Source organism: Pelobates fuscus, chromosome 7 (genome assembly GCF_036172605.1).
Source record: "Pelobates fuscus isolate aPelFus1 chromosome 7, aPelFus1.pri, whole genome shotgun sequence".
NCBI classification, from domain to species: Eukaryota; Metazoa; Chordata; class Amphibia; order Anura; family Pelobatidae; genus Pelobates; species Pelobates fuscus.
In genome coordinates this window covers 147,011,366-147,036,150 of record NC_086323.1, presented here as the reverse complement: position 1 = coordinate 147,036,150, position 24,785 = coordinate 147,011,366, and the positions used below count along the sequence as shown (strand labels likewise).

At 36.4% G+C, this 24,785-nt stretch overlaps 1 protein-coding gene across 7 annotated transcripts in view; it reads right to left on the bottom strand.

The window, feature by feature from the left end:
* The window catches only part of FOXP1 (forkhead box P1), a 691,275-nt gene that overhangs the window by 13,387 nt on the left and 653,103 nt on the right, over window positions 1-24,785 (bottom strand). For all 7 annotated transcript variants that reach the window (XM_063426766.1, XM_063426763.1, XM_063426764.1 and 4 more), the window contains 7 exons: window positions 22,639-22,726; window positions 17,449-17,532; window positions 7,820-8,042; window positions 7,633-7,709; window positions 5,544-5,645; window positions 3,665-3,786; window positions 1,132-1,201 (listed from right to left, as the gene is read on the bottom strand). In XM_063426766.1, coding sequence (XP_063282836.1) covers window positions 1,132-1,201; window positions 3,665-3,786; window positions 5,544-5,645; window positions 7,633-7,709; window positions 7,820-8,042; window positions 17,449-17,532; window positions 22,639-22,726 — 766 coding nt within the window. The remainder of the gene's footprint in view (window positions 1-1,131; window positions 1,202-3,664; window positions 3,787-5,543; window positions 5,646-7,632; window positions 7,710-7,819; window positions 8,043-17,448; window positions 17,533-22,638; window positions 22,727-24,785) is intronic.

Here is a 24,785-nt window from a genome sequence, read left to right as displayed (position 1 = left end):
CTTTAAAATCATATTTCACAAGACTCGAGGGACAGTAAGCAACTAATGAATGATATTTACAATTCCTTCATTTCAGTCTTGTCACTGTGTGACTTCTAATAATTAAAGAAAATGTAGAAGAAACGTTTTCTTGGATATTTCCAATCCCCCCTAACAGTTTTTTTTTGGCTGCAGATATAATAGAATAATAATAGTTAACATGGTTTTCTCACATTTATAATTATTAGCCATCTTTCAGGAGATACACATACACAAAACTATAAAGTAAACACACGCAAGACGCCTTGTCACTTCTAACATGAGCTATTTCTATTGTTTTTGTACAAACAAACTTATTATACATTCTATATGCCTCATCATTATAGCTTCACGCCCTACCGTAGTGTTTTACACCCTCAAACAAACATATAGGGTGGTATCATATCAAGTGACCGGTGGAGGTAGCAGAAATTGCTACTGTAATCAGCAAAACAACACAATTCAAAGATAATTGTGAATGTTCCTGCATTATTCTGATAAAAAAAAAAAAGACAGGATGGGGAGATGGGGGATGGAGAGAGAATGTGATCATGTCATCCATCTCGCCTTATGACATAAAATAAAACACTAAATACTAAACAAAACTGCGTTGAAAATTGAAACCTGCAAACAACTGCTAGACATACGAGAGAAAAGAAAATCACTTTTTAGACAAACAGATTTTTAATATGAATATATTTAAAAATAAATAAATAAATTGTGTTCTCCTCAAACCCTGGAACAATGTAAGGTCACGTGACTCGGTATCCTTTCATTCCGCACATTAATAGCTGTGCGAGAGTAATTACACTTGTGGTATTTTTGCCTCAAGTGAAATTCTGAAATAAGAGGATGGAAATTATCATACTGCTGATAAATATTAATAAGTGAACTTTTAATTTTTTTGCTACAATATTCAAAATGCTAAGCATTCGACTAATGCTGAGGCAGACTGATATGTGCCTGCCTGCGGGGATTTCAATCCTTTATGCACTTAAGAAAAAAAGTTTAACAGAATTAAAATTTAATATCTAATTAGAGAAAGGATAATATATTTTGCAATAAGCAGAAAAGACGTACGCGGACGCTCCGCTCACGATTCGTTCAACTCACCTGCAGAGCAGCGTTAAGAGGTGTGCAGTAGGCGTGGCTGGTCTGAATATTTTTGATCAGTGACGGGTTACTGCATAAATTGAGAGAAAGAAAGAAGAAGAAAAAAAACACAACACAATATAAATCACTTAAGTGACAATTTATTCAGTCACACAAAAAAAACACACAAATAGTGTTTTTCAATTGGGAAGATTATGATTTTATTAACAGTCAGACTTTAAAAATGTAAGTCGCACAATAGTATTTTGCTTAGGATATTAAACAAGCTTCAGAGCTGTACAGAAATGTTGCATGGATTGGTTTAAGAACAATACAGCAGGCAATATGCGAGATGGTAATCGAAAATTACAGCTCTGGTCTCTCGCAACATGTATAATTACTGTGCAAAAACAATAAAGCTGCATATAGAAAAATAAGCTTTTTCATGTTACCTACCAGTGTCTATCCTCTCTGTAGGCATAAAGCAGAACATTTCTTTCATTATTACATAAAAGAGCAATAAATGCAATATTGTCAGATCCTAATTGACACACAGGAGGCAAGGAACTCAGTACTATGGGACTGGTCCCACTGCCACCAAAAGAATTCATTTCACAAAACTAAATATATAGTGTTTTTTTGTTGTTGTTTTTGTTTTACAATAAATGTATTGGAGGCCGATGATTCCTCCATAGAGAATAACTGAATTCTTGGCAAAACCGTGATGGCACTACACATGCGTGTGTGATGTCACGGTATGCTATGGTATGAGAGTCAGGAAATAAGATTTCTGGATCTCATATTTGGAGGGCTTGGAGGTGTGGCTTGAAGCCGCGCTTCCAAGCCTTCTAATTAGTTAAATATTTTGTTTTACAGGGAAAGGACCACAGGCACTATAACAACGTCAATGCAATGAAATTGTTGAAGTGTCTGCAGTGTCCCTTTTTTTAATAAAGGCAATTGAAATAATCATTATATTACACATTTGTGGAGAAAGTATCTTTACACTCTGAATAAATACAGCAGTACTAATCCATCATTATATAATTAGCATTATGTAAGGCTAAAGTGATTATGGAACAAGGATATATAATTCACACTTCCCAGCAACAGTTGCCAAAACACCCCAAGTGGAGCTGCTCAGACAAGCAAGATCACAAAGTTTCAAGGTTATATACTAAACTCCACATATGTGCAAATGAATTGTGAATGGCAAGACAGGCAAACATAGCTGATCTACAAATATTCTCAAAATCAGCTTTAGTGATAGCTTGGGTCTATTATATTTCTCTCAGTTTTGCCATTTCAAATTAATTCACCAAAATGTGAAGTTTAGTGAATAACTCTGAAAGAATGTATCCTAATACACTGATGACACCTTTAAAGTAATACCTGGTAATACGTTGCGGAATAGTCATAAATAATGTTACTAGGACACACAGCTTTAAATAAAGAAGCAACGTCATTATAGTTCTCGAAAACATTTCATCGTTTTGAAAAGAAAACCTACTAGATAAGGATTTAAGTCAGGAGTATCCAAAATGTCACTCTACACTTGTTGTTAAACTACAATTTCCCTGGTGTTTGTGCAGCTGTGAGTTGCCACGTTTGGAGTTGTGATTTAACAACAGATAGAGAACTTTTTAAAAAAAAATTAATTTTTTTTTTTTTTTAACAGCTTTTAAACAATGCCCACTGTAGATGTTGCTGACACCATTCCTTTGCATTAGGAATCGTTCTGCAACTTTACCCACGGTTTTGGCAGTAATGCTGGTGTCATTCACATTATAATTACATAGTATCACAGTTAACAACCAACAGACAGTAGACTTTGACAGGACAAGAAAAAAAAAAGGAAACAAAAGATAGAATAATGAGGTTCCAGATGTTAGGGTTTATTTTGGATGAGATGCTGGCAAAAAGCATGCAAAGGGGAGCAGCAGAGAGCAAAATAAATAAATAAAAAACTCCAAGCAAGTAAAAGCTCTTACTGTGCAACAAGATCGTCAAAGTGTTCATCAGGGCAGTATTTTCGAGGACGGCCTCTCTGAATATGGCGGCCACGTTTAAATTCTTCATCATCAACAGTCCAATAGGACCCATACTCATCCTCTACTCTGATAAAGCACTTATGCAGGGAGAGGTTGGTGCGAATTGCACCCTGGGACCAATGCAGCAGCAGCAGCAGCAGCAGCAAGGAGGATGGAATGAAACAAAATGGGGAGAGGGAATAGGGGCAGAACGTATACAGGGCAGGGGGGAAGGGAAGCACAGACACCAAAGGGGGGACAGGGAAAAGAAATAATAATAATGCATAAGCAAATGATTGGCGAGGGTTAATAGGCATTGCCACCTAAAGCTAACAGCGCATGAGGCATCATTCACAAAGCCAAGCAGGACAGGGGGTACAGTGGGCATACAAAATGGCAGGGATGACATGTTTTGTTTTCCCATTGGGCAAAACATTGTGAACGCAGCTTTTTATGTCTGTCACCACATGTAACCTCAAGCACGGTACACACTACACTATACGGTTCAAACATAGCGGACGTACCCACTGATCTTTTGTGGCCTCCTTTTTTGAAATTCTATTTCATCCACTGTCCATACTGCCCCTTTAACGTTTTCTACTCGCACAAAACACTTGTGTAGGCTAAGGTTATGGCGCACTGCATTCTGCGGCAAGTACAGGAGAAAAAACATTCAAAACTTGGCATAAGTCAACGCTTGTCAGGGATGAAAGATATTAACAAACACAATCATGCCCATGAAGGCAGCATGCACCCTCACAATGCCAGGGGAGGGCTAGCAGTAACCTTCAACCGTCCCTCTGGCACTCAGTAGGGTGAGTGCCAAGTTTACAAAAAGCATAAGTAAAATTTAGCAAATCACTTCACCATAATTTCAGTAGGTTTAGTACATATGAATTCTGGTGGATCCACCAGTGGCTTAGATATTAGCTTGTACGAGTATTTTCGTGAAACGTAACCCCCATAAGAGAACATTGAAGCATCTCTCATTACAGGATGATGCTAGCACTGCAAACGTTTGTGAACTATATTTCCCATAATGCTTAGCCAGCAATTAGTATCATGGGAAATAGAATTCCCAAACATCAGTAATTCCAAGACCTGTCTTATTATCGTTTCTCAACTGGTCACTCGATGCCATCACTGACAAACAGAATGACAAACCAATGAAACATGGAGTGACCGTGTAATGATGTAACAAAACCCTAGCTGCAAGGTAGGAACATCAGACCTTGGATATAGTATGGAATGGGGATGGGCGCTTGAGGGCTTCATTATTACAACATTAGCAGCACTAAAATGTCAGGAATAATAACATGTATTCCTGAAACTATAGTGATAGTGATAAAATTACTAGTTAGGTCCCTAGCACCTCTTCTATCACATGGAAACGGTGATTTTACTACCATTTTACCTCTTGCCGAGCCTGTCTCCTATGCTGTGCCCATCAGCACCTCCTCATCAAATTCAAGTATATCCTTGAATCAATGCATCTCTATGAGGAGCGTTGAGCGCCTCCATGCAGAGCATGGAGCCTCTCAACATCAGTGTGGCACACTGTGGAGCACTGTATTAATAAGCATCCATAGTGGCCGTCTGAGTGACCGCCACTAGATGTGTTCCTAGGCAGCAATATAAACACTGCCTTTTCTCTAAAAACATTAAGCTGTAGTGCTTCTGGTGACTGTAGACCCTTTAAATGACCTGAATATCAGATTTATAGTTTATGCTTTATAGCATTCAAATCACATGCATGTGAATGTAGTGACCAGGATGTTTTAGTATGTTAAAGATAAGTGTATGTAAAGGCTAGTTAGCACTGGTATAGCAGCAGATACAGGTATTTGCAGTACAAGTGATGTGCCTGCAATATTTACCCATTTAAGATTAAATGTAAAATCCTAGTATCTATATAAAGATCTTAGGAAGTATGTCTCAATCAGTATATAAGCATGACTATGAGTGCCTCAAAGTTACTTAATGCAGTACTATTGGGTAGCGGCATGTGCATAAATAGTGGGTATTGGATTGAACAAAAATGCTTAATTAAGAATTAATGGTGATCTGTTTCAAATCTAGTGAGTGTAGGCCTAGTATGGTAGGTAAGTGGAGGACTAGTGGTGTAAACAGTAAAGCTTTAACTTGTATTGCTTGCTCCATAGATATATAAAAAGACTTTATTGCACAGGTGGTTTTATCAGGGTGAATAAAACCACTGATTCACTCGAACTGGGCTAATGCAGTTTAGCGTTTAAAAATGCTGTTTGCATGCATAGTTTCTTTGCAATCCTGTATCAGTAAAGCAGGCCTTCTCTACTGTCTCCCTAAGCTAGTAAGGGTATTATAAAACACATCCCATTATCATTTCAAAGCCACTGATGTACCATGGACCTCCACCCCTACCTTCCACGTTGCAGCATTCCGTCTGAAATAGGCAAACATCCGTGTGAACCAATTGTAGATTTCATTTAGTGTTAATTGCTTTTCAGGAGATTCAAGAATAGCCTAAAAGAAAACAAATGAAAAATGTTCAATTCTAATTTGATTAAGGTCTTCCGTATAAAGACCAGAAAATAGACCTGTTTTTCATTTACAAGAAAGAAGTTACAGTATCCAAATGAAATATTTTACTTATAAATAAGCACAACATACTAAATTCTACCGTGCAAGCTAAAAAAAAAATAGAAATGCACAATCATGACCATACCATGCAAAATAAAAAATAAAAAAAAAATTCAAAATTGAATAATTTGGAGAAAGGGGAGAAAATCAAGCGTCACAACAATCTGAGATTAATGCTTCTATTTAACAGTTCAATGACAACATTCAAAATGGAATTATCTAATTGTTTTGAGTTTTTATTTCTGTTTCCTAGTAGAAATATTAATTTATCAGTCATTCATAAAAGCGAATCAAAGAGAAATGCAAAACATTTCACCAGCTGATTAAAGCTCAGTAATTATTTAGAGCTCAGATTAATTCTAGGGATCAGAGATTACTGTAGTTTGTGATAATTGACTTGCCATCTTTAAACAGCCTCATTTTCACTGTTGTGTGAAATGAATTTTCTAATAATCACATAGTATTGTAATACTTAATCAAAAGCAATTATGTTATATATTGCTGTTTTCCAAATTCTTACGGCAAAAGGTTTCGAGCTTCGTATAAACACTAGCAATTCTAAAATCTATTTCAAAAACAGGCACGTAAAAAGATGTAGACGTATGGAAACAATTAGATTTGTGTGGCAACGAACAAAGCAGGGGCTGTCTTGCCGAAAATTGGCTACGATAGGCTTGGGATTAAAATGGACCTCAAATAAGGCTTTTTTTTTTTTTTTAAATGAAATCAGCAATGGTTTCTAACATGCACAAACAACCTGGAATATAACTAACAAACTGCACACTTATTGCAATTACAAGCAGAAATCAATACAAAAAAAAAATAGCTTTAAATGGCACCTTATTAGCATCTTAATTGCTGAGATGAATGAAACATGCCAAATTTATTGCAGAAGAACATCAGCATATTGTATATTAAAACAAAATAATAAAAAAAAAAATATATAAAAAAAGCACTTTACACGATTTTAGGAAGAATATTTTAAAGTGTCTCTATTACAGGAAAAATGGGGGGGGGGGGGGTTGGGGGGGAATTAGCATTTCATAAAAATAAAATATTTTTGATATGCTCATAAAGACTGTGTTGGAATTTCATTGAAATACCAACACAGTCAAAAGATATTATAAGACTACCACCTCAAGTTGACAAAACTTGACAAGAGACAAAGCTAACACCATCAATTTTTTGTCAGTTCACAGAGCCACCACTCACGACAGCTGTGGGAATAAGGCATTATCTTGCTCATCGCGAGACAACATCTATGGAGGCTCCTTCAGTCTTGCTGGATCCTTTATAGAAATCAGTGTTATACTCTCCGACACTGCACTGACATTGGCTCCTGGTGGATTAGATGCCAGCAACTGACGATTGAAGATGGCAGAGCTTGTTTGGGGACAGCATCATGTAAATATAGTATAACTCACCTTTGTTGCATCCCAGGGCCACCGCACACGAAACGGCAATGTCACCATTGGGAGTCTTTCCAAAATATGCAAAGGCCCCAAAAGGAGCCACTTATATATCTTTTACAGCTAAATTGTAACGTCAGGTTTTTTTTAAAATGTGACCACTAATAAATCTATGAGATCATTAGGCTAATGGGTCTAATGAATTCAAATGAATTACAAACAGATTGTAGTAGCAGAAAGGAACTACAGACAAGCACAACCACACGTGTTCTAATTTGAACACACAACAAACAACCTTCTGGTTAGCAAACATATGTTCACCTATTGCTCGTCTCTGGTCTTCCAACACTGGAATTTAAAACCTTCACTTCTCACCTGTGTCTCAAACATTTTCCTGGAAAACCAGAATCCCCAGTTGTGTTCGTGTAAAGAAATTTAATCTTAGATGAAGATTAACTTACCTGCCTAATTAAAGATGCATATGTGAAGGGTGGTCTTACTTCTGCATTTTTGTAAAATTCTTGGTTCTGTGCAATATCTGACATTGGAAAAAAATAAAGAGTTAAGTATAAAATCAGAGTCGTTTAACGATGGCAAATGTCAGAGTTAATATATACACCAAAAACGTGCAAATTCATCCTATCTTACCCCAAATAATGTCCAGCTCACCTGAAGAGATGGGTACATTATATTTGTCAGAGTACCGCCTTCGTATGGGGCCGACATTGTGGATGCTGGTAGTAGTGATAACTGAGGGTCCTTGAGTGATGGGAGTGAGTGGTGTTGTTGGAGTCGTAGGGGTATGAGGTAAGCTTTGCGGGGAAGATTCAGATGCAGTCTTTGAAAGGGTAACACTGGATACCAGGTTCAGCTGCCAATGACACAAAGTACATCCTTATTTAGTAATGAATATAACATTTAGACACACATGTAAGTTTATTTATGAATTAGATACTTTGAAACATTTTGTACTGATGTGGTATTTAGGATTTTTTTTTGGTGCTATTTAGAAATGAAAATTGATCTTGTTGAAAAATAGATCAAATCAAATCTTCATCTTTACACAAAACATATTTAAGGGACCTGATAGTAGAGCTATCTAAATAGCCAAACTAATTATAATTTAACTGTATATCATTATGACACAGAAATTTAAAACATTACTAAATTATGCTAACTTTGCAATGACTTTAAACAAGCTGCCACTGGTGAACTCCTACCCATGCAATGCTTGGTACCAATGTACAATTTAAATATACACTTCCATTTGCTGTTTTAATATAATGTCAGGCCAATGTTTAGGTTAAAAATGAATTGTGTAAACATTGCTTTCATAAACTTCGGTTCTGTCTCCCTGACTTTAAAAGAATGCAAATCCACATATTATCCTAGGCTGGCACAATTACATCGGACGTTAAGCAGACCTCGATTATTAATTCAAGTAAGTTCATTTCATTATTTTTTTTAAACCTTTTTTTTTGAGAAGTGTCCAAAATATTTAAATCAAATAAAATATACAACGTGGTGTTACATTGTGTAATCATTCAGTCTTATTACCATGTCACATTTTTATTCCGTTTTACGATAAATTAGTTATATGTTAAAAAAAGAAAATTCTGCTAAAATGTGCATAACTGTATTATTTGCCATTAAATGTAATTTGCCAGCGTAACGGTGTAATAGCGTTGAGTCGATGCCAAAATATGAAGTCATATTACAAAAAGGTATATGGAATTAATCAAGACAACTTCAGTGTTTCTTTCATTTATTTGAAATAACGGTCACTTATTAAAGGATGGCTCGTTCCACAAAAAAGGATTCTATCGGACACAGCACCCAACAAGTGAAACAATGAATTGCGGTTACTTGCTTGATGGAGATTTAACACTTGCTTGGAATCTCTACACAAACATTTTTGCATAGGCAATAAAGTAAATTCAAAATGTTACTAAAGGAAAGCAAGCCTCTGCTTCATTCTTATAATGTGACCTCATGAGTCTATCTGTAAACATAAAGCTGAACTTCTACAGTATGGAGCAAAATGTGGTTTAATGAGCATCCCCCGAGTACATGGCGGACTATTTCTGCTTTTTAACAGTTTATTGTATACATGTCTATGTTTTCTTTTTTTCCCTTTCCCCTTTGGTTTATTAAATGCAACACAGATGTGCATTTTTACCAATCTGAATTAAATAACGTATATTAAAAACAAGTCAGATAGATTGAAAAATAGACAGATAAGACAGACTTATACACTTACAATGTCTATTGATCTAACACTTATATGTCATTTGGCTATCTATTCCGATCTGTAGCTTTGACACATATCAAATAATTATATAAAACCTTCAGTTGGGTTAGATTAAAGGAACAAAACCAAAATCACTATTTGGTAGATGTACCCCCAATGAATACATGCATGCATTTTTTTCTTCGGAAGCATATCTTTAAAAAAGCTTTTAAAGTACTTACGAACTGCAGCCTTTGCAAGCTATCCCATTTTCCCTGGAAGAGACTTCCAATCTCTTCATGGCTTTTCATTGAGAATCCCTGAGAGCCATTCTTCAGAATGAGTGCTGGACTAATCTGGGATCTGAGAAGAGGTATGCAGGGGGAGGCAGACGCGCTTATGTGCTCAGGGGAGCTAACGGAAGCAGGAAGTAATCCTCTCTGGCTGTTTGATTGACAGCCATGGGGTTGTTTTATTATTTAATAATTAAAGTGATGATTTCTCATAGAAATCAGCAGTTCCATAGAGTGCCTTTTAAATGGGATATTCCTCATCCATAGAGCACTCCAGCAAGCTGAAGTGATTTATGAGTGTTGAGTCGTCCTTTAAGTATTAGTTTGGCTAATTATATATAAATGTGGTCACGTGTCACAAGTCTTTGACAGAAAAAAACATATTTTCATATAACACCATTACTAACATTAATCAAGATTCATGGTAAATAACTTAGTAACTTATTCCTCTGAATCTAAAGCCGCCCAAGTGTCGTCCATAGTCCATTTGAGTGCCTATCTACACCAAGAGATTGTTGTGGCCTTCCTTTAATTCTAAGAGAGATGTTCTGTATACACGTTTAAAAAAAAAAAAAAATATGTAATGTGCACTTAAAGAGAATATTATCATAAGTTTTAAGGACTTGACGTTTCTTTTTCAACACTGATCAGCTGTTCGCCAAGTTTTTTTTCAGTAGTAGTGATATAATAAGGATACTGAGATTTAATGGCATGAGGACTGCGATGGAGAGGATGAAAAAAGGCAGACAGTGAAAAAAAGAAAAAGTGAAGCAAAAAGATTTGACAAATGACACAGATTCACACCCACTGCTGGGCTGCTACTAATAACGTACAGCGAAAGCAGCCAATCTTGGCTAATTACCACATGAAATTGTATTGTAAGGACTCTAATTAGGAGATGCTTATGGAGGTGATCCGATGATTAAAAGCTGCATTTGAATGACCCCCAACGTCAGCAAGCAAGCGGTGCAAGATGTCACCAGAATATTTTGTAGAAACAGTAATCTTATTTTAAAGAAGGGGGAGGGGGTGCAGTAATATTTGTAATAATAGCTATGAGGTAAACTAATTAAAAGACAGGAGGAAGAGTGCGGCTTCGAGCAGCTGTGGCTTTTCCAAAACAAAGTGCCAAATCTCAACAGTAGAGCTTCACTCGAGTGGAAAATGTCTGGGCGACCTCTGCTCTCGCTATTAATTTGCAGGAAAACTAATGACACATATACATATTCCCACAAAATTGTTCTAATTGCTAATTTGCCAAAGGAGCCCAGTTTCCAAATTAAACATGACTGCAATCTGCGAGGAAAAGAGAGAACAAAAAGCTGGAACTGTGAGACCACGGACGTTTCATCTTCCAACATCTATTTGTAAGCTTAACCAAGAATTTGACGAAATGCTGACCTTGTCAATTGCTATTGAAGAATTCTGTTTTCTTTTGTTACGTTTTTTTTTTTAGATGCCGGGATCGGCTGCATGTGATGTTCTTACGATCAGAGCTGACTGGCTTACTATGAAAACATATCACGGAGACCTGGACTTAACTATTCTAGTGCCAGAAACGTTGAGCAGTGCACTACAGAGCACATTAAACCAATGATGCCCAGAGCTGGAGAATTCGGAACACATCACAAGAAGTTACGGAATAACTTTGACACCCACCACCTGATAAAGCTACACTAATCTTCGCATGTTCCAATATTAATGTGGTTTATAAAACTATGGGCTTATGGCATAGTATGTGATATTATGATTTACTTTACAGGTTGCTTTAATGGATCGTTTCCTAAGACTAGAAACATACAATTATGAATGAGCAACAGATGACGTCAGATGGCAACTAAATTGTTCATCTAGTCTGACCATTTTCCTTTACCTATTATAAAGTTTTATTTATTTGTTTTTAACTGTACATACTTATGTACCACATAACTAGGCAAATTGTAAAGACTTTGCAAAACCCTCATAATATATCCCACTTTTAGTGGGCACTATGGTGGAACTATGTCTGTTTTGGCCCACATCAACATGACAGTTAACCTCGTAAATTTAATAATGGCTAACCCATGGCATGCCAGCTGTTGTGGTTTACTTTTCTTTTGCTCAGTCAGCAACATAGAAATATAGTCTTCAACAGCTGGCATCCCAAAGGTCATCCGTCCTTGATATAGATGCTCATATACTGCCTTAGCTCCATAGTCTGATTTCTGAATACATAAATGATACTCGCACTCCCTTTTAGAAATGTACACCCTACTATGGGCATTATTTGTTACTCAGCTACCCCGATTACATATCGTCAATGTTTAACTTAAAAAAAAAAATCTATTTGCTGATGTAATATAGTGTCAGCCTCTCATATAGGTTCACGATGAAACGTGTAAATGTTGCTTTTGTAATTTGTTTTTACATTTTTTCCGACTCACCCTGACTTTAAAAGAAGGCAAATACATTTGAATATGATGATGTGGTTGCTCCAAAACTCTGACCTTACTGCACAGACACCTTGCACTCTATTCTCAATTTATTTAGGGAATCACTTTATATGCAACAAGTACATGAAGAATACCTTCCATCCTATATTCTCCCCACAACCTTTACTTTCAAGAAACAACCTCTCGTTAAATTTGACGAATGAGTCACCAGTAATTTTCATAAACAGGCAGTGATGTAAACCCCTAATCGAAATGGATTTCCATTAAGTGTGCTCTTTAGTAGACATAATTGTATCTTTTTGTTTTTCCTAAATGTATTACATGACAATACTAGCCAGAGATCAGGAGGATGCGCTTATATCTATACTTAAATACAGATCATTTTAACTCTTCCCGATCTGAGCGGTGACGGAACACATCGCCCTTCCACCAAATTGCCAGCCTGGTATTCCAGCGAATGCTTCAGGGCAGCAATTTCTGTTATTAGCAGCGCCAGTCTGCTCAGGGTAGAATCTGATGATTTAATTGCACTGAAATTCTGAGCTTTAATCACTCAAGATTGGAGCCTGCATTTAAAAGTGAAAAAGCAGCTGTGATCTAAAAGTCCGTGTTTTTAAAGAAACAGTTTGCCAGAACCACGTTAATATTATCAAATGTATGTTGTTTATTTTTAAATACTGTTTAATGTTGCTAAAAACAAAACAAAAAAATACTAGAGATCTTTTTAAGTAATTGCACGCAGGCGTAGCATTAAAGACGGCCTACAATTGTAAGCTTATTTGAGCAGTGCCCTCAGTATCTCTTGTTTATGTGCAATTTTGTTACAGTATTTGTAAGATTTCTAGCACCCATTGTAAAGTGTCAAGGAATATCTGGCACTATATAAATAAGAATTTCAGTATTAACTTCATCATTGTAAAGGGATTACAAGTTAAAGGAATTTTTTTGACTCCTTTTTGTTAGTCTGTCGTTTCTTTGACAGTTTCAACATTGAGGAAAGATACACCTCCCAAGGTGTCAATCAGACCGCCACAAAGCTTATCTTACTCTTCTGTTAGCTCCACAGAGCTGAGCTAATATATCTAATAAATAGTTTCTTTAGTGATGTTCTCCCGAATGAGATGTAACCAAATTGGTAGTTTGGCGTAACCAAAACAAAGTAGAAAAAAATATAAAAAATATTATATATTCACAACAAAAAAATAAAGTAAAGCTTGTCCAATGTGCATGTTTTTATTTTTGAGTGCATGAGGATTACAACATAGCTTACTCTGCCACGACAGCGGTCATAAGCTTGAACATGTCACATTGTGATATAGTGGTGGCATATAAACATTGCAATGTGCATGTTTTTAATATGAAACTCCTACAATAATACAGAGTTCAAGATTGATTCAACTTTGGGGGGGGGGGGGGAGAATAAAATAAAACTAAGTTAAGTTTTCTTTACTTCTGCTTTTTGTTTTTAAAAAGTATTATCCAGCACGGTAGAAAAAAATGAGTAGTTTGATTAAATGTATGTTTAATAATATGTAGGGAAATAGTCATACCAGCCTTATTCGTAATTGTATATTCACATTTATTTTTTAGTACGTGGGCATTAGAAATGAGTATAAATATTGTACAGCAATTATTTTATTTTATTATTTTGGCACATTTATTTGAAAGCCAACTAGCCTTTACATTCCCACAGTACAATTTAATTGCCTCAATATATTTCTATTTATGATATGCTTTTTTTTTTTTCTTCAAAAATAACCTTAATTGCTTTTCGCTTAGGGTGAGAATGGAATATTTAACCAAGCATTTGATTTGAAAATGTTATTTTAAATGTTTTAGGTCAAGTCTGAATTGGTGCACTGTCTGAAAAACTTAATTACTGTTCAGCCATTAGAAAAATTATATTGCTTGCTTCATGGATGACAGTTGTGTGACGTTTGGGAATACTCAAAAAGCAATTATCCTTCAATACAATACACAAAATATTGTTGACAACTTTTCTGATTAAAATATATACCAGCGTTTTTAGGGACACTGTTCGTCTCCCATGCATATGACTCTGTACCCTACATTCTGCCTGTTCCGGACAGTTCCAAATTTAAGGACCGATTCTTGTTGTTAAACAGAATTTACTTTCCAAAGACTATTTTAAGTATACATTTTATTATAATAAAGGATACTGGCTCATTAAACTTTGTAACACTCATATGTGCCTTTCTTCCAATGGTTTCATACTAAATGGATACATATCTCCATGTCCTCCGCCTCTGTCTCCTTGCTTACAACAGCCTCCTCTTTTTTTTTATGTCAGAGGAGGAAGGTATACTTTATCTTGTGACCATCCAAATATTTGTACAGTGTGCACACACAACATAAATCACCCCTTCCTTTGCCAGACTGTTTTACACATTTCTGATAAACTGCCTGGGATGCGTTCACATGCATGAAAGCTTGTGAATGACAGTCCCACAGCCACAGTACAGCTGCCATCACCTTAGGTATCCATTCCATTCATCTAATGTGCCAAGTTCTGGTTCTATAGAAAAGATTGAATGCTTTCTGATTGGCTGAGTTACTTCCAGGTTTGGAAACAATATTTAAAAACCCAGAATAAGTAGGTTTGTACTGATTGAGTCTTCTTTTCCTTTTCTTTAAATGTATGTTGCATTCTTAGTATTGAGTCTTCTTTTCCTTTTCTTTAAATGTATGTTGCATTCTTAGAGCACTAAAAGTAGGGGTCATTTCGTTTAAAAACGATATTGCTGAATTACCGTGGTCTTTAGCGTTTTGAACCTAGTTTACATTCACTTTTGTATTCAATGCCATTGGAAGAGTGTATAAGAAAACAGACTAAAATTAATAAAACGCACTCATACAGTCTCAAAATAGTTATTTTTCTATATTGGAGAAAGCAATACGTTATGTAAACATGTTGGAAAGAGTTAATATACTGAAAGAAAATACATTAAATGAGAATTTTTAAAAAAGTAGAGGTCCTCACTGGTCTTGGAGTCAAAGCAAGTGATATAGGTTGGGGGATCCAACCTTAGGTCTTTGGTGACTTCCTGTGAAAAAAATGCTTCCTGTTCTATCCGTGAAAGTTCTGCCCCCAAGTCCCATACACCCACTCCTACAAAATAAAATGCCATCAGATATGTCAGGAGGTTTGGTGTCTGTTAGTAAGGCATGATCTGTTTGGAATCTGCAGCTTAAATATAAATGCCCTACTGATTCAGCATGGTAATATTTGTATAAAAAAAAATTCTCATTCATTTTCATATCTGCAATTTTACAGATGAGATTTTATTTTGTATTTTTTTGTTGCACCCTTTAAATAGACTGTAGACATATTCAGGTTAAAATATAAATTTTACATTTTAATTATTTGATTTGCTTAGTCAGTCCTATAATAATTGAATGTTATCACAGTCTCTATAAAAAGAAAGTTAGAAAAAAAAAATCAATTTTTCAATAATTCAAAAGAACGTTTCTGTCTAACAGACACTGCCAGACAATATCGAATGTGGGGCGCTCTTTCCCCTCCTAACTTTTAACATTACAGGTTTGCGAGCTGATAATGTTGCCTACGAATGAGCCACTTTTCATACACAAATGTGATTTTCTCGCCCTCTTTCTTCAAAGGGCAATACATAAGTACATTTACATACACTAATCCAAACAATCTATGCATTTGACAATACCGTGCCGCACACAGGCTGTCTATTGTCAGTTTACATCTCAGCGCCCTTTCTGTTCCCTCCTAACAACGTTCTAGCTGTCAAAGGTTCAGCTTGGACTCTAAATAAATGGTTATACAAGAACTGTTCAGAAATATTAGACTTTTTCATAAGAAAGCCTGCTGTGTATGAATTCCTAAGCTATTAATTTTGTCAGTCAAAAATATGCAAGCCCATTTCTTGCCATGAAAAGGCACTGTGTGCAGCAACTAAGAAAGATAATGTTAATTCGCAGTGCAAAATTTGATAGAGAAGTTAAAAATAAATTTAGTAGGTGTGTTCCGGGTGAAAAAAGAAAGACCTACAATATTTCAAATAATAATCAGAATGTATCTGATGATCTTTAGCCTTTGCACTCAAGATGGGTCAGACAACAAGATTCCATCAAAACGATTCCTTCATCTAAGTACTACAGCAACAAGTAACTTAACAATACACCATCAGTAACCTATTCAACTTTCTGAAGACCTACTATATCAGCCCAGCAGCATAACTCAACTGTCCTGAAATTGACAGTACAGCCCAGACCTGGGGCCCTTGTCCTGGTGTCATTGGTTGCTACTACGATGCTTTCTTACGGTCCTAACTGGAAAAAAATTACCAAATAGCAAAGCACATTATTAAACATGTCCATGATGTATGAAGCTAACTCCAACTCATTTTGCTAGTTGTGCACACAGATAGGGAACAGCAGGACTGCTAGTTATAGTCCGGCCCCCGAATCTGATCCTGCCCTCTCCCAAATATGTACTACATAATTCGATGAGTTACCTAATTCGATGAGTTATATCATTTGTCCCCCGAAAATTACAGAAATACTTATTTTAAATGGGAGAACTGTCACCACGTCTATAAATTATACATTTTTGTTTGATGCACTTTTGATGTAATGGATACAAGATTCAAAACATTATTTTGATTTGTTCCCATTATTTGTACTGAATGTGGAAAAGTTCCTTAGCATCCCTAACTTAAAACCTTACCCTGCCTAGCAGGCTGATACATCATCAGAATGTTGATGCAGGGTTTGCCTCTTTTTTAAAACCACGTTTTTTATGAAAAATAGAATGTTGCAATTTGTTTATGAGACAGTGATCAATCACATTTGAGTCAGAGTAAATTAAATGGTTTGATCAGTTAAGTCTATGGTGAAGAAGAGATAAGTCTCTTCTAGTAATGGGACTAGGACGGTCATTGTAAACACTGGAATTGGTGACATGTGTGGACTTGTCGGGCTGAGAATATAGAGATAAATATTAGGGTAAGAAAATGTTTTGAATTGTGATGTCTCAATATCAATACAATGGCTTCAGACGAACGTCCTTCCCACTGACAAAATGAAAGGGTAAATACAAAAGACTAGGTTTTATAACAAAGTCAAATATGGAAAACAGGAGTCTGCAACAAAAGTTAAAAGAGAAAAAAAAAAGATATCTTAGAGTAGTTGGGGTTGCATCATCTTGCTTAGAAACATGATAACTATATAAAAAAAAAAACATTTGGCAATTTTAAGCATGAATATTTGTTTAAAACAATCCCAAACAGGTCAAGCTTGACAAATGACAAAAAGCATGCAGATACTTACAGGCTGGGGACTAGCTTTGGGTTCTGTCGACTTGACATGTAAATGCGACATCATTGCTTGAAGCCGCTCTTTGTCTTTTGAAAGCTGTGGAAATATAAGAAGCATTAAAAAAAATAATGCCTAAATAGTATAAATATGACCAGGAAAATTGCCAGATGTTCCCTGGGACAAAAAAAAATAAATAAATAAAAAATGAAATATAGCTGTAAACAGCAAGTGTAAGAAAAGAGTTAACATGAATTTTTTTCTACATTTCATATTTTTTTTTTAATATCCTGAAACACTTGTCAAACTGCAATTTTGAACAGAGGAGTCCTGACTAAATTTTATGACCAGCATTTGGGATGGGATTTCTGGCCAATCCTCAACTTGCCAACAGACAAAAGGTATTGGCAAACAGTATGAAATATTCCTTGAGTCCATTCTACATTCTCAACAAATGACTGAAAAAGACACGGAAATTAGCCTGAATTGCATATAATCAGACGAGCCAGGGAATAAAGCAGTGTGTGCCGTATCACCTTAACTTCCAATTTAGCCACATTAGTATTTGCATTTAAGAAGATATGTGAGTGTAATTGTGCCAGAAACTATTTTATTAGTGTTCTTTCTACAACGCAGATTGAACACTGTCAGGTCCGAATAACGTTTATTATTCACTACGTGTTGCTGTCTCTTCTTGTCCCCATCAAAGTACGTGATTTGAAGGGCTTTGCCTAACAGGTGAAACACAACACATCACTTTTTGTCTAGAAAAATGACTGACTTAGAAAAAGAAAACATTGTGCACGAAATGCTGTAAATATACATGATATGGTAAACAAAATACCATTAAGCATGATTACATAATTGAAATCAAACAAATAAAAAAGTGTTTTCTATTTATTGTCTACATTGTTTACCGAGTCTGTCTATAGAAGGCATTGGTGGCATGTTGGTTTACTACCTCTTTAAAAAGCTTAATCTTTTCTACAACAAATCTTTACATTTACATAAAGCAATGATTTGGCCTGCACTAAATTGTTGGGGGTGGACATTTAAATTAAATAGAAGAAAATGATCAGATGTCATGACTTACATTTCAAATGGACAGAGAGGGACACTTTAATTTTGGATGTCTGAGTGGGGGTGTAGCCAGTGGCCGGACAGTTCTGAGAAATCTAACTCTGCAAACATTTTTTTTTCTTCATAATCTAGATAATGTACAACATGCATATTAAACTAAGTAAGTTACCTCATTTAATATGCATTTAAGTTGCTCAAGCGCATGGAGGGTTCCTTCCAAAATACAAATTCATCAATATGTTACAGTATCCAAAAGGATAATAGTTTTAGATAAAATATAATTTATTCACAGTGACATGATTTGGGAATTCAAGCAATGACGGTAAACTTCTATGCAAATTAATATTTTTTCCCCTAATAGTAACACACATGGAAATATTACCGTAATATTCTGACAAATATCTATTTTAACTTTAAACATATAATTGTTAGTGCTGTATCTGAATGTCATGAATAACATTGTATCCATCATTAATACAAGTCTCATGTCTATAAAAACAGGAATTAAGGATACAGAAATATAAATAGAACTCACTACCAAATCTTTTACTTATAGTATTGAAAGATAAGAAAATGAAAGGTTGTTTTTGTTATATCTTGAATCAAATTATAGGAGCTAGCGAACCTTGGCCCCATTAGCTCCTTCTCACCATCCCGCCAGATGATTCAGATGAAGTCATGAGGCCTCTTTGGGGCACAAAGACTAAGAAGAGATCATCATTGTTACATCAACTTGGGTTTCAAAGGTCTCCAAATAAACACTAATAAAGCCACTGTGAAGGCTGCGGGGAAAGACATTCATCAGGGTGATAAATATATTGTATCAAAACGAGCAAAGGGACTGAAATGGAAGCTAAATAAATCGCCTCTGCTAATGGAAATTAAATCTGATGTAGAGAGGTAATATTATGCATTGTACATACTCTGACCTACGATACCATGACACAGAGAAAGTTTAATAAGAAGGAATACAAGTATGAGTAAAGAGAATGATCCCCATGTAAAATACATGGGTTCATGGAGGACAGAGCTAGTAATCTGTGCCAGAAATAGCAAACATATGACTATTCTGATTGCTCTTACAGATCAGGCAGAGGGTAGTCACAAAGTCACTTTGCACAGTTTTCTGTGGGTACGGGAACAGAAAACCATATTATTATATATATATATTATATTATACAGCAATCTCCTTCCTTTACTGGTAAGATTGTAAAGGGTGCAGGTAAGAGAGGACTATCACACTGTGCACATAAAAGAACTAGTTGCAAGGGTGCAGGGAAGATAATGTATAATGCAAAGATATTTTTTGCATCTTTTCTGTTGCACAACCAATAGGAGCAACATATAAGAGTTTGTGGAGAAGAGAGATCTACGCTATCTATCCCTATGCACTGATCTCAACTTCCCTTTAGGTTATTAGAAGAAGATGAGACTAGAAAATGGGAGGAAGCCCACAGACAAGTCTTGGACAAGATGGACAATACTTTAAACAATGGGGTTTATTCCGTAGACAAGGAATTGGAGTTAACAACAGTAATGCATATAGCAGACCTAAATGGGAACTGATGAAAAATGTACAGACTGGAGTATTTTGACCAACATTTTGTAATTTCCTTTTCAAATCATCCCAATGTCATCTGTTAAACACTGTATTATGGGCAGCTACTCTGTGGCTGCCACTAGGTCAACGGTTGCTCTACATTGCTGCAAACAGGTCCAGAAACATGAGAACCAGAATACAAAATCAAAAATCTTCCATGATTTTTCCAATCACCAGTTCTAAAGCTTTTTAAACATTTGTGGGATGTTCTCGAATGCAGTGTGTTAAGTGCATTTCTTTCAACCTTCAAAGTGCTATAAGATTTCCATCTAGAGTGGTGTTGTTCTTCACTGGTGTGGAAGACCAGATTCTGATGGGCAACCATGTGGCAATCATTAAAGAGGCATCAAAAATGCAACCATCTGGAGGTCATCCCAGGTAAGTGATAGACAGGAATGCCAGCCCGCCTGGTGTCTATCATGTCAAATGGTACAAACCGTGGCTAGAGTAATATTACTGGAAGCCTTTGCACCCAACTTTGATACATCAGGCCTCTATAAGGGGAGAGTCATAAGAATGATGTGACTAAAGTTGTAAAATTGGGCTGCAATGTTTAGCTTACACTATAGTCACCCAGACCACGTCAGCTCAATGAAGTGGTCTGGGTGCCAGGTCCCTCTAGGGTTAACCCTGCTTGCTGTAAATAAAGCAGTTTCAGAGAAACTGCTATGTTTACATTTGGGGTTAAGCCAGCCTCTAGTGGCTGTCTTCCGAACAGCCACTAGAGGTACGTCTGCGACGCTGAAGGCATATTATGCCTTCATCACGAAGAGCATCCATAGGAAAGCATTGGAAAATGCTTTACTATGGACACTTTGAATGCGCGCACGGCACTGCCGGGCATGCGGATTCTGCTCCGCTGACGTCAGACGGGGGAGCTGACGTCGGTGGGGGAGGAGAGGTAAGGGAGCCCGGCGGTGGAAGAAGGTGAGTAACTGGCACTTCTGCTTTTTGTCTACAATGCTTCTCTACGAAGCATTTGACTAGACAAGAAGTCAGCAAGTTGAATGATAAAAAGAGGAGGGCAGGGCTGCAGCAAAGACTGTGTCTCAGCACTGGAATAAAGGTAAGTTAAAGGTTAATTTCTATAGATTTAAACATGTAATGGGGGGGGGGGGGGTGGAGTTTGCTTGAAATCATGCCAGGAGCAAATAAAAAAAATACTAAATATTTATTTTGACACTATAGTTTCCCTTTAATGTTAGATCTAGGATCAGTGTTAGGGTTACATTAACCTATTTGCAGAACTGAGACATACCGAGTCTGCCCAAGGCTGGTGGAATATACATTACTAGGTGGCATCATCTGTTTGCATTGGCTGCCTTTGTTTCAGCTTAGTCTCTCATGAGTTACTACACGGTGCGGTTTATTTACTAAACAAAGAATTGCATTGAACGGAAAACTGAATTGCAAAACAGAGGCTAAAATAGCTAAACTGTGACTGTAGGGGTGTTTGAGAATTTTTACATTTTTACATTTGAATTTTAATTTGCTATAGTTTGGAGATTAGTGAGCAGACCCGTGGGTGGTGTCCCATTGTTTACAGCACGTGATCATACATTAATACTTCAGTAGACAATGAGCATGAAATAACATTATACAATATAACCACTCAAAACAATAAATATAACTAGAAATTGGACATCTCCATTTTACTACAAACCATTAAAATAAATCATAATGCTCCTTTGATATATTATTCCCAATGTGAGATATGGACTCTAAATCTAAATAAAAAGTGGCTAATTAGTTGATGTGTGGCTGATTTCCATTAATGTGACCACATAGCCAACTTCCTCCTGTAATTGTTTCTGCAAGACTCGATAATTTACGCTTCACACTACAGTGCAAGGAAATAAATTAGGCCATACTGGGTTAATGAAGAGTACACCGAGAGGGACAGTTACAATAAAAGCCAGATTCATGCAGGAGCCAAAATGACACAAGACAAATTATTAGGGGAATTAAAATGTTATGTAATTAAAAAGATGTATGCTTTTCACACGGGGTGGCAACAACAGAAAGTTTAAGTCTGTTTTTGCAGATATTTCCTCGGTTACTATTTGAAGTTGTAAATGACTTTAAACTCAGTAAAATTCCAAATGTAATTATCTTCTCTATTTAGCCCAAGGCCCTCTATATATCTTCATATTGCTGCCTTGCATACAAAACAGGCATTTCAATGGGAAGAGAGTATGCCACAATGAATCAATTTCTGAGAAGCCATGGTAAGATGGAGTTAAATTTTCACATTGTACCAGCCCCAAACTATAACGAGGCATCCAGTTGGTGAAATTGTTATGAAATACTTTTACAAACCTTACGTGGAAATACCTTAAGGTTTAGATGAGTCTGCTGTCTCGTTGTTGGGGCATTGTATTACTCTTGACAAATCTTGGATTATTGTGTAACTCTTGACACAATGTAGCCCAACTATTTATGTAAGCACAAAGGCACCTGCTTTTAAGTATTTAAATTGGTAAATATGTATCCAGTAACAGGAAGCGAGTGTTTCAGTGTTTTACCTGTAGCTCTAATTGCTGTACAACTTGCATTTGCACTCGACACTGGGCTGTACTCCTGTCATCCAGAGCATGTTCACTGTTCAGATGTCTGTAATGACATAGAGAAGAGAAAAATAATAATGAGTTCCGATATGCAACGCACATTGAGTCCAGCTATTATTCTGGCCTGCTTTAAACCACACAGGCTGGGGCTTAACATTGAATCTAAGCGAAAGGTTAAAGAAGGGACACGGACAAAGGAGTGGAGCACAAAACCACACTTGGGAGTACAATTAGCCAAGTCTAGATGGTCTCTCGTAATATTCTACTTTCAAGCACTCATTCTAAAGCCAAAGGAAATAGCTGATTGATGTGATGCCACTGAGCAGGTTGACAAATTTCACCCATTCACGTTTTTCAATGCAGTCAATGATATGAATTGTTTGTAAAGAACAAAATTATCATGTTTAAAGGATGGCAAACAAATAGGCATAGCATCACTGATGTGATTATAATCCACATGTGATCTGGGTAATCACTTACAATTATAATATAAAGGTGGTGCTATGTAAATGGAATATTTAGTTTTTGATAGTTTGCAAGTATGTTCTAATCTAGGATCTAGTTATCATTACCCAACTTAATGGCAGTCATTTTATCGACCTTGGGAGAATGACTGCATGAGCTGCCCATGCCAGGGAACAAATCCTGCACTTTTAATTTGAGCTGTTAATACCGGTCTATCTCACCAGCTGGGTTCAGATAGTATCTGCTACAGAGACATGGATCGGAGACATTGTGAGTGGCTGAGAATGCTGGCTGTCAATAGTTGACTGTGCTCAGACTAAACACAACTTAAATGATTATTCCCAGTACCATGAACCCTTCAGTGATTTGAAGTGGTTATGGTGTCTGCAGATTGTATGCACATATAGAGTTTACCTCCTTACTGGACAGACGACTAACTCTCCAGCAGTGTGATGAGCCAGCTCAGAACAAAGTTACTGGCTGGCTAATGTCATTTCTGTTAAATATAAATAGCCGGCAGAAGATGCACACCAAAAACAGGGTTGTCCACGTATTATTATTTTACTATATACTATAGCGCCATCAGATTCTGTAGCGCTGTACATGTAGGCCATGAAAAAGTGCTCATTAAACGTTTTCATGGTCTACGTGGTGTACATTTTCTGCTAACTACTTACATTTCATTGTACATTGGATTGGAGCTCCCGGCCTTCACTTTGGCAAAGGTAAGCAATGTTTTTTTCCTTTTTTTGTAGTTGGGATAGTCTTAGACTGGCCTACTATGCCTCTATAATGTACCGGTAAATGATGTGCAAAATTGGCTTCTGATGTCAGCATGAATTGCATGATGTTACCAGATAGCTAAAAGTGGCATGGCCATTCTCTGACACGACTCTATCTCCGCATTCTGTCCTCCCTGACCTCCTCCTTATTATTTTTTACTTTTTTAAAGTATGGGAGGAGGGCCCGGGGCACGAAAACCACACAACTGGAAAAGCAGTGTTTTTTTTTTTAATTACTGCAGGGTGTACTTTAAATGGGGAAAATATTTTGTAGTAAAATAAATTCTGCTTCATATACTGTAGAAAAGTGATTTCTTAAAATATTATTTAGGGTGAACGTTTTAATGTAATGCAATTCTTCTCACAGCCATGAAATCTGTGGAGGTGCTGTTTGTTATGAGTTGCCTGCAATAGCTCTATGTAGGTAACATGAGCCTACAACGAGACATACATTGCAAAGGCTACAAGATGTATCGCATCTGGAACATTCTCTCAGTTGTAAATTTACCAAGAGATGTTTTGCAGAACTGAGATACGGTAACTTTCATTTTAGCAAAAGTGGAGCATAATGAAAGAAGAACAAACAAGAGTAACTTGTATAAAAACTCTATTTTATTTTTGTCACTTTGATGGATTGCTCATATATTTATCACATTAATTTGATTTCAGGTCGTGGACATTAAAAACATAAGTCTGGAAAGAGAAAGAACAGGATATAATGCAAAAGTTGTATTACGTCAATACAATTAATATTATTCGTAGGCGTTCGTACTAGCAAGCCGAACTTTAGTTAGCTAGAATTCCCATCTTTACCTTGACTCAGCAAGCAAAAATATAGATTATATGAAAAATATGTGC